This window comes from Bolinopsis microptera, chromosome 13 (genome assembly GCF_026151205.1).
Source record: "Bolinopsis microptera isolate Bmic1 chromosome 13, MBARI_Bmic_1.0, whole genome shotgun sequence".
In the NCBI taxonomy this organism is placed as follows: Eukaryota; Metazoa; Ctenophora; class Tentaculata; order Lobata; family Bolinopsidae; genus Bolinopsis; species Bolinopsis microptera.
In genome coordinates this window covers 12,422,340-12,433,508 of record NC_087084.1, presented here as the reverse complement: position 1 = coordinate 12,433,508, position 11,169 = coordinate 12,422,340, and the positions used below count along the sequence as shown (strand labels likewise).

General features: G+C 44.2%; 2 protein-coding genes across 2 annotated transcripts; both read left to right on the top strand.

The window, feature by feature from the left end:
- The first annotated feature begins 949 nt into the window (after positions 1-949).
- LOC134824796 (collagen alpha-1(III) chain-like) lies at positions 950-8,321 on the top strand. The gene is made up of 18 exons (XM_063836771.1): positions 950-1,084; positions 1,328-1,480; positions 1,744-2,338; positions 2,479-2,559; positions 2,665-2,810; positions 2,948-3,161; positions 3,265-3,494; positions 3,643-4,053; positions 4,172-4,456; positions 4,598-5,053; positions 5,173-5,460; positions 5,580-5,870; positions 5,982-6,294; positions 6,415-6,617; positions 6,737-6,869; positions 6,972-7,127; positions 7,526-7,745; positions 7,877-8,321. The coding sequence occupies exons 1-18, from the start codon at positions 950-952 to the stop codon at positions 8,319-8,321; spliced, it is 4,755 nt and encodes a 1,584-aa protein (XP_063692841.1).
- A 1,441-nt stretch (positions 8,322-9,762) lies between these two features.
- On the top strand, positions 9,763-11,109 carry LOC134824895 (uncharacterized). The gene is made up of 4 exons (XM_063836897.1): positions 9,763-9,934; positions 10,148-10,295; positions 10,512-10,648; positions 10,940-11,109. Exons 1-4 carry the CDS (start codon positions 9,782-9,784, stop codon positions 11,075-11,077), a joined length of 576 nt encoding a protein of 191 aa, XP_063692967.1. The 5' UTR covers positions 9,763-9,781; the 3' UTR covers positions 11,078-11,109.
- Positions 11,110-11,169: the final 60 nt, after the last annotated feature.

The window sequence follows — 11,169 nt, the reverse complement described above, 5'->3', positions numbered from 1 at the left end:
CACCGTAATATTACCATCCCTCAATTTCCTTGACAAAGTAAAACAAACATTACGCACCGTTATCGTATAAAACGTGAATCTATTTACCACGTGACAAACTGTAATTTATCACGTGATTGATTTATCACACGTGCAGAAGTACCTGCCCACGTGACTTATTTGTCCGGCCCAATGAGCGTTCAAGTGGCTCGCCTTACCGTAAATAAAATTGCAATATAAACATTGTTAGGATGCTTTGATCGCTACAAACAGTATTGTATTTGGCGAATTACCGTACGATTATGTACTGCAATCTCCATTTGCACCTAACTGTTACAAGTTTTGTTGTGATTATTTGCGTCTACAATTTTTACACCTATGTGATAAGGCTCTACTCGGTACAGTATTTAGGCACGAGAGTAACTATCATGGTGCAGGCAAGCACTTAACAAAAATTTGGCGATTGGTTCTTCATTTGACATGAACCAACGCAAAATTATTTGTATAAAACTAAATAAGTTTATTATATTATGTAATAAATTTGTTATATTCCAAGCGTAAGACTTTTGAAATCAGGCTCATCTGTTTTAGACACACACCTCGTTTTTTCAATGCTAACAAGCAACCTTGACCTTATAAGACATAAGTTATAGGTATAGATACTGTTGATGAGGTGAATAACCTGACAGTGATTAACTCATTAGCATACTGACTAATCAATACCTAAAATCATTGTTACGTGTCAAAACCGTAAGGGGTCACATCACAACCAGCTTAGAGTTCTTTTGATTAATAATTATATAGTATAACTACATACTCAACTATTTATTACACTTTAAATTTCATGTCCTAGCTGACTCTTCTTTTGAAGTTCTGAGACAGTTAGAACTTAAAATTTGTCCAAGTCCCAATTAATTACTTACCCATCTTCCCAGTCTTAGTTGATGGTTGCTTCATCAACGTTCTCAAGATGTCTCGGCTAATAGGATGTATACTGAGCATTGTGCTTGTCGCTGGTGCGTTTGGGGAGGCTCTCCCCGACGCAGAGGCTGATCCCGCTTGTAATAACTGCGGGCAACGACCCCCTTACATTAAGGGTGCTAGGGTGAGAATTATATCTTTAACATTATAAGGACCTAAGATGTTCTAACGTGAGAATTATACCCTATACGACCGCAGATATTCTAACTTGGAAATGTTAGGGTACTACTATGAAGATTATGACATTGGTTAATTGTGGCTGCTTTTGATAGGGACACTGTTTTGTGCCTTTTTTTATTTATCAATGTCTTATCATGATGAATGATACTATTCAATAATGATCTTTCTGATCACAACTACCCCTCAGGGTCGACCCGGCGCGTCTGGACCTCCAGGCTCTCCTGGTAGCCCAGGTATGAGAGGATCTGTCGGTTCCCCTGGAGTGAAGGGAGACCGAGGTATGTCTGGAGAGACCGGTCCCCCTGGACCTACTGGTGATTCTGGACTTCAAGGACTGGGTGTAAGTAATTAAAACAGTTAGTAATTGTGGATTGTGGAACACAACAAGAAAATTGAGAATAATCTTGTGCGAGGGTAGGGACCCAGATGTCGTTTCTAACCCAAATAAACTTTAAGGAGGCTTCTCATCAGTAGCCGCACCTCCTTACTCGGTTTCTGAACTGGAATTCTATGGGCTTCCCAGACGGCCAGACCGAGTATCACCATAATGATTAAATTGGGGATCGAAACAAAAAAACAATGATTTATTATTTTCTACCACAGGGACCAGTTGGAGAACCTGGTGATGCCGGCCAATCCGGATATCCTGGCCGTGATGGAGTTGACGGTATTCCCGGTACTCCTGGCGTTGACGGGTGTAATGGAACAAAGGGAGACATGGGTCACCCCGGTAAGGACGGATCACAAGGTACTCCCGGTCAGAAGGGAGCTGGTGGTCTGCCTGGATCTGCAGGAGAGCCTGGAAGACCCGGTATGGACGGAGGAAAAGGAGAAGGAGGACGCAATGGAGAACCTGGTCGACCTGGAATCTCGGGTGGTAAAGGAAATCCAGGAAGAGCAGGCGGTCCTGGAGAGTCTGGTGGTCGTGGAGAACCTGGTCGTGATGGAGGTAAAGGAGAGCCCGGCAGAGGTGGTATGGACGGTCGTCCTGGTGCCCCAGGGTTAAAGGGGGTCAGAGGACTCCCTGGAAGGAGTGGAAATGACGGAGCTGCTGGACTATCAGGTGCTAAAGGTCGTGATGGTACCCCCGGTACTAGAGGTCTAGGAGGAACCCCCGGCAAAGACGGATTGCCTGGCCGAGCTGGAGAAAAAGGATCTCCTGGTACTTCTGGAAACCCAGGAAGGGACGTAAGTTATTGTTTTTATTTTTTATTTTAACTACTTTACAGCATTTTATGCGTTTGTTTAATATTAGATCGCGTTTCTATATTTTGCTGACACGTTCGCGTTCTCAATCTGTAAATGTAATCTTACAACCTCAGGGAACCGACGGACAAGGTGGATCTAAAGGAGATGCTGGTACTCCAGGTCTACCCGGAGAACGAGGTCGACCCGGTCTTCCAGGACAAGGAGAAAGGGGTAAGATTCTGTTAAAACGGAGAATTTCCAACAGCAATGTTTTATTTCCATATTCAGATGAACTTTTACAAAAAAAATAGTGGTGAAACTAAATGAAATTTTCAGGAGAACCTGGCAGACCAGGTGTACTAGAGAGGTTACCCGGACTCGCTGGAGACAAAGGAGAGCCAGGGAAGTCAGGTCGAAATGGTCTACCCGGAAGTTCTGGTGCCAAAGGAGATCGTGGTACTTCTGGACGAAACGGTCAAAAGGTAGGTTTACGATGAAAATGTAAAACAGCTTGTCGAACGCTTGCCTTAAATTTTGAAAAATCATGAACAGTGCTATCATTTTCATTTGTTTATGGGAAATGAAGAATACTAAATACTTAAATAAAATGTACTTTCAGGGGGAAGGCGGACGAAATGGTGAACCAGGAAGGCCTGGTTTAGATGGTAGTCCAGGGACGAACGGACGAGACGGAGGTAAGGGGAGTCCAGGTAGAGATGGAGGTAAAGGAGACCGAGGAACACCAGGACTTCCTGGACAGCCTGGAGATAGAGGAACTCCTGGTACTCCTGGAGAAAAAGGTCGCACTGTAAACGGAAAAGACGGAGATAAAGGTATTTAATTTCTCATCGTAACGACCATGGCATTTAAAATAAGTCGATACCGAACATAGCCGAATGAGTGTTGAGGTAACTACTAAAACTTTAAATCCACCAGGAAGCTCAGGAAGGCCCGGATCCTCCGGATTACCGGGAATGAAGGGAGAACGAGGAGAACCCGGAAATGGTGGTGCACCAGGAGGTCTAGGAATGAAAGGAGACAGAGGTACTCCTGGATCCTCCGGACGTCCTGGAACAGGAACACCTGGTACCAAGGGAGATTCAGGACGACCTGGTGTACCCGGTAGAAAGGGAGAGGCCGGACTTCTCGGGAGACCTGGAACTCCAGTATGTACATAGACATGATATCATATAGTCATTTATTAGGGAAAGGCAGAATTAATTTAAGATTCTAAGTATTCTTACATCGCTCACAATATATTTGTTTTAACGACTTCGAGTGATTTCTAGGTCAACTCAATAATTTCCATTGCAGGGTATTAACGGTGGAAAGGGAGGTAGAGGATCATCGGGACAACCTGGTTTGCCAGGAGGTAAAGGAGATGCTGGTCGATTCGGTGCAAGGGGAGAACCTGGCAGGAGAGGAGAACCAGGAACCCCTGGTAGTTCTGGAACACCAGGACAGCGAGGAGACAAGGGAGACGGTGGAATTAACGGTACCCCTGGAACCCCAGGAGTTAGAGGAACTGATGGTTCTCCCGGAGAGAAAGGTAATAATGGACTACCTGGTCGAGGTGGTCAGCCAGGAACTCGGGCTGAACCAGGTTCTCCTGGACGACCCGGAATGGGAGGTGCTAAGGGAGACCGAGGTAAAGATGGTCAAGATGCTGTAGGATTACCAGGAGCTAAAGGTACACCAGGAATGCCCGGAAGAGAAGGAGGAAAGGTTTGTTAAACTTATCATCAATTCTTTTCTTGATATCATTTATCACAATTAGATAACTTGCCCTATTGATGAAAGCACCACAGAAATATGAATATACTAAAATATCATACTTCTTTAGGGTAATCCAGGTCTGCCTGGCCGAGATGGAAACCCTGGAGAAAGAGGAAGTCCTGGATCTGCTGGTATGGGTGGATCTAAGGGAGACGCTGGTTTACCTGGTCGAGCTGCTAAAGATGGAGCTAAAGGTGAACCTGGAAGAGCAATTGCTGGTCGTTCCGGTAATGATGGTTCTCCTGGCAAAGACGGCGTTCCTGGTCAGCCTGGAATGAAGGGAGATATGGGTTTGGGTGGTTCTTCTGGAAATCCTGGTAAAGATGGACTACCAGGGCGGCCTGGAAATGATGTAAGCACATTTTGAAAGATTTTAGTCAGATATCAGATAGCTGTTTGAATTCACCAAACAAACATTTTTTCACAAAGCCATTTGGTCAAATCTCTTTTCTCATCAGGAGTTATTTTGATATTTTAATACATAAGTCTTTAGGGACGAAATGGCGGATTAGGGACTAAAGGAGATAGAGGAAACCCTGGAACCCCCGGATCACCCGGAACCCCTGGAACCGCTGGAACAAAGGGAGATTCTGGACTTGCAGGACTTCCTGGTAGTGATGGTCGACCAGGAAACCCCGGGGCATTGGGCTCCAAAGGTAACGCTGGAGCCCCTGGAGTTGGAACCCCCGGTACAAAAGGAGATATGGGTACCCCAGGAAATGCTGGTATGCCTGGCCGATCTGGAGGACTTGGTTCCCCAGGAAAGGACGGCCTCCCAGGGTCAAATGGTCTCCCTGGATCTAAGGGTGATGCTGGATTAGCAGGAACACCTGGTCGAGATGGTGCACCAGGAAGAGCTGGAATAAAAGGAGATTCTGGAACTATTAATGCTCCTCCTGGACCCCCTGGGTCACCTGGACCTTCCGTTCCTGGAACCCCCGGAGCTAAGGTAAATAGATTTTATATTTTTTTAAGTCTTTTTCAATTTTATCGTAAAACCGTGCACTGGGAATATTGGTTGGTTTTTCAAAAGCAAAAGTATTTATTAGTTTACGATAAAACATTCAGGGTGAGCCTGGTACCGCTGGACGTCCCGGACGTGATGGAGCTAAAGGAGCAACTGTCAGCAACTTCGGATCTCCAGGTAACCCTGGAACCCCTGGTGCTATGGGAGCAGCTGGTGCAAAGGGAAGTCAAGGTAGAGCTGGTAACCCGGGAGGCCCTGGAATGAAGGGAGCTGATGGAATTGGTACTCCAGGTACCCCTGGTGCTTCAGGTGCTAAGGGAGAACCTGGAATGAATGGAAGAGATGGTGGTGCTGGACTCAAGGGAGACGCTGGACGAGCAGGACTCCCCGTAAGTTGAAGACTTTTCTAAATACTAATACATTTTAATCTGTTCATAACGTTTTGTAAGCTTTATTGTTTCCTAATTGAATCATTACCTTAAATATGAAATAACACATCTGTTTTCAGGGAAGTTCACAAGGTGGAGCTAAAGGTGAACCCGGTCTTAACGGTAAAGATGGTTTAAACGGGTCACCTGGAGGACGGGGCGACCCTGGAACCGCCGGCAGAGACGGAGGCAAAGGAAGCCCCGGAAGGGGCGGCAACCCAGGAGCTCGCGGAAGTCCTGGTAACCCCGGATCTTCCGGGACTCCTGGAGGGGCTGGAGCTAAGGGAGACCCTGGGCGATCAATTCCTGGAAGAGATGGAGCTGCTGGAATGAAGGGACTCGCTGGCCGCAATGGAAATCCAGGAAACCCTGTAAGTCTGCTTTATCTTTAATTGTAAATGTCGTCCTTAAGCTACATTTTTTATACTTATCGGCAAAGCAAACCTCAAAGAAACTTAAAATTTAAAACATTTTTCTCACAGGGAAGCCCAGGATCTGCCGGAACCCCAGGAGGAGCTGGAGCTAAAGGAGAACCTGGTAGAGCTGGTTTAGACGGCAATGGCAGAAACGGCAATGATGGACGACCTGGTTCTCCCGGTGCCATGGGACTGAAAGGAGACAGTGGTACACCTGGTAGCCCTGGAAGCCCCGGATCTGCAGGATCTCCTGGCCTACAAGGAGGTGCTGGAACACCTGGAAGAAATGGACAAAAAGGAGACAGGGGTAACTCTGGTAATCCTGGTAGCCCTGGAGGTTCAGGCCTGCCTGGAAATGATGGTCTTATGGGAACTGCAGGTAATTTAGTTGTTTTGTGAAACTAGTCAGAGCTTCAAATATAAAAATTTATTAAACTCGCTTAAAATTCAGCATTTGAATTTTGATAGCAAAAACTTCACTGAATTTGTTTCACTACAGGATCACCTGGAGCTCGAGGAAATAATGGCTCACCTGGAGGTAACGGTAGCCCCGGTAAAGATGGAGGCCCAGGAGTTAAAGGAGACCGTGGATATGATGGTAACGCCGGAAGAGACGGAACTTCGGGTCCCAGAGGAAACCCTGGATCCCCTGGTGCTGCTGGTGAAGATGGTGCTTCTGGCCAAGGACCCCCTGGACCTCCTGTAAGTAATCTTTGATGATAATTTTGTCGATGAGTCTACTCTGACATGGATCTTTTTGCTTTCAAATCATCACGGAATGTTTTAAACTTTATACCAGCCGTAACTTTGCTACACAACAGGGATTTGACGGAGCTGATGGATCTGGTGGCCCCCGAGGACCACCAGGCCCCTCAGGTATTGACGGAATCAAGGGAATAAAGGGACCTCCTGGACAATCCTTCGATACATCTGACTGTCCATCTGGTGCACCAGGTAATTTTTGTCGAAGTCTTTTTTCAAGTGGATTCCTCAATCCTAAGCATGCTAAAAGATGAAAATGAGATAGTTTTAACCTACCATCATGTGTTATTCCAGGACCCCGAGGGCAAACTGGTCTTCCTGGACCCCCTGGAAGCAACATCCAACTGAACCCCTACATCATGGCATTCCACTCTCAAACCACCACCCCGCCAAAGTGTCTGGACGGTATGACTGAGCTCTGGACCGGGTATTCGTTCATGTTCATGGACGGTAAGTAAAATTTACTGATTTCCAGCGTTGTCCTTGGCATAAGGCTACCCAACTTGTTACCCTCATATGATCTGCTACTTTTCATATTTCCTGAACATTTCTCATCCTCTGCAAGAGATCTGACCTCTCTCGTATTAAGAGAGATGAGACATGTCATTGACAGCACGATATGCATGATCTTGGGTAGTGGGGCTGCTGAGTCTGCCAAGTTCAACCTGTTTCAAGCGGCAGCGTGAGTTTCACGAGGGTGGGGCTCCTTCAGTAACCTCGACACCAGGTCTCCAAGAGAAAGAACGCTTCATCTGATAGAGAGAGAGGGTGCTTGAGAAGGTTTCATTTGCTGATCTTCTGTGTGCCGCTTATAAAGTAACTGCTCCATCTAATTTATCTTTGTTCAGTTGACAAGATGGTTATTGGCCAGCATCTCTCCAAACCGGGGTCCTGCTGGAGAGATTTCTACCCCATGAGTGTGATGAAGTGCCAAAGAGAGAACTGTCTGAACAGTGACCAGGATTATTCCTATTGGATGACGACCCGTGTGCCTAAACAGCAGTCTTGCAGTGCTTTCTACCCTGATGGCGATATTGGAGTGGCAGAAGCACGTGATAAATACATAAGGTTTTAACAAAAATTTGTAACAGTACTGATACTTTAATTATGTCCATAAGCAGAGCATTAATCATGGTGAATAAAATTAGTAATAAGAACGTCTTGCTACTAACCAAATTACTTTACACTGCTGTTTTCAGCCGATGTGTGGTGTGCGTGAGTGATTACAAATTGGTCTCATACCATTCCTTCACGGCCAGCCCACCAACCGCCCCCGAAATGGCAAGAATCGCACAAAAAGGCTGGGAAGAGGTTTACTCTGGTTACAGCTACATCATGCAAGTTGGCCCTGGAAGAGCCTTCGGAAACGCTGTCTTCGACCATGAATCTTGCAGAAGAGAGTTTACTCCCACAATGATTGCTCAAACTTACAAGAAAGACGTGAGGTTCATTAGCTCTAACTTTAAGAGCATGTGGCTGATTGACAACAGTGCTCAAGTGGATAAGAACATCAAGGTAGACTCTGCCGCAGACAGGGCCAACTTTATCCAGAACTACCTGGGCAAGTGTGTTGTCCTGAGAAGGTCTGTAGAGAGGAGGATGTACTACTACAGTGATACACCTGACAACTACGATGAAGAATAAAGGACTTTTATTATTTTGTTATAATGTGAACATGTACCTTTGAAATTGCAAATTTTTCTCAATGTGTTGTGTCTGACTTTCTCAAGCTCCCTCTCTCTCTTTATTGGAAGCTGCATCTCTGACCCAGCGGTTCTTCTTCAAAAACGTTTGCTCTGCCCTTCCACCACCAGGTCACATGACTCAGTCTAACTTGGTCCCTTCTTAAATCTAACTTTCAATAATGGTATCACAGTGAACAAAGAAACATTTGAATAGTTAAGCATACAATGAGCATGATAGGCAGCGCTCATCATTACTTCATTAGGACAGAGGTATTTTCCAAAAAAACTGAACAGACAGAATAACTAAATAGAATATAAACTAAGAACTTAAACTAATTACTAAGTAAAGTAGGAGTATTTAACTAAGTAAAGTATTTAACTCAGTAGAGAAGTATGTTTAGGTAAACTAGGGACCAAGTTGGACTAGTGATCATGTGACTGAGTGTGGTGCGACCTCACGGAAATCTCCCGCTGCCGCTTCAGGTTATAGGACGCGTCGCCCCCGTCATGCAAACCACGCTGCCGCCAACCAACTTCCTGCTCGTGGCGTACCTTTATACTCAATAATTGGATTAGTTAGTCAATAATTGACTCAATCTGAAGCTGATGGCTTATAGCTGATCTCCTGGTCGTGGCCCTTTGGGTGCTTATACTGCTTATGTCATACCTATACGCTTTTTCGGTCGACTTGAATACTTATTCTGAAATTTGAATATACGATAGTCCTAACTCAAGATTTCAGAAGAGTAAAAACAAATCGACCCTTAGTAACTCAATAAGGGACCTGATTTCTTAAAATTTATCAAACTTTCAAAAGGTACGTGGTTTAATGCTTATTCGGGGAGTCGACTGTTAGTTCTATACCCTATACTTTATTATACTTTAATACCATTTAAAATAAACGAACTTGCATAACGAGTTATTGATTGAGACAACAATATTTTAAGTTAATTCACTGAACTAATTCTCCGATCAGGTGGCAGTGGAGCAGGAAAATGGGCGCAGAACCTTGGAGACCCTGGTAGTTGCATGAGAGAGTTCAAAGTCTCGTTCTTCTCCGAGTGTACCGCCACTACTTGCGGCAAGAACTCTCAGAGACATCAGTCTGCGTAAGTGTTTTACAAATTAAGAAGTGTTGTTTTGAGTGTAATGCTATGTTGATTTAATCCGATAAATTCAGTTCTGCATTTGGTTGTTTCACTATTTCTGAATGAAAATGAATGAAATATTTCCCAAAAAAGTGTTGAATAGCAATGATCTGAAGTAAAACTTGTGATTCAAACAGGGACCCTAATAAAATGTTAATCTTAACGGTACCCCAGATAAATCCAATGAAATGTTAAACTAAACCACACCCCCAGCTGGTTAGCCGTGGCAGGAGACAGGGACTACATGGATAACCTCTCCACCTGGGTGGAAATGAGTGAGGTAGACAACTACATCTCCAGGTGTATAGTGTGTGAGAGCATCTACAGTTTGGTGATTGTTCACAGTGATGATGATCAGCCTTCCTGTCCTGAGGATCAGATTGTTGTAACTCCCGAGGGGAAAGAGGAGTATTTGGAATATGAGGTTTCTAGCGTCTTATCATCCTGTTCAATTTGTTTGGCATTATGTTCGCTGTTAACTTCTGTAGACTGTATGCCTTTCGTGATTTGAGACGTTGGAATTGCATCCGACAGGCATTTCAATTTTACAACTGAACTTTAAGACAAAGTATTTTAGATTATAGCACCCATCAGGCTTGAATACTGCTCAATCAAATAAATTCACCAATTATTTTAGGTTGCTTGTCACCCCGGTGATGAAAACAGACGAGTCCCCAGCAAAGCTGCTCCATACGGTCAAGACTGTCAAGATGCAGATACACCTTGGTATGGGTACAGCTTCTGGCAGATATCTGACGGAAACTTCGGTTTGGGCGTTACATCAGGTGTGTTATCTTGTTATGATTTTAAGATTATAATATTGGTCTAGCAGCTCCTCTGGACAAATTTATTGCTCAATAGCAAGTGCCAGTTATCACCCAATGATTGACTTCCTGTCAGGACGGTCCTGCCATAGATTATCAGGACTTTCTAAGCTACATATTATCATATAGCTGAGTAAGCAGCTATTTTTATCCTAACATGAACCCCTTCTCCTGCAGAGTCTGCTGCGGCATGTCTCACCAAGTTCTCAATGTTGCCCATTGTTAAGTGCAAAGAGATGGCTCCTGGGCGGGAAATGTGCACTATCTCTAAAGACAGCACTGTTAAGTCTTACTGGCAGATGAAGGAGGGAGAGGTGAGATATTGGTTTTAAAGTAGTGTTTAAATTGTGTTGAACGAACGATTAGAGAAACTGTTTCAACTTAATGTGGGACCTCTTAATTTTTGAACCTCTGATGGTTATGTGGTAACTGTTGGCCTACTCATAAAGTCATAAGGTAACAAAACAGCTGAATATTTTAATTCATTAATGAGAGGTTGGCAAACAGATTTAACAGTGATCACGTGTACAATTTTATTGGTGTCTGGATTTAACGTTAACATTTTATTGTCGCGTGCAGATTTTAACACTTAAAATATCTCTCAGGAATCAGAGATTAACAACATAGAATTTTACGATTCCGAAAGATTCTTCAAGAGATGTGCTGTCTGCAGAAGACCTGAAGCTAAGAAATTGGTCCTTCAAGGAAGCAGCTGGTCTTTTGAATCGAAGAAAAGAGTTTAAGATATAAACGGCTATAATGGTTGTTTTTGGGACTGGAATATTGGAAACGATTATCAAAAATCTGTTGAATGATTGATTATTTGTAAAAATTC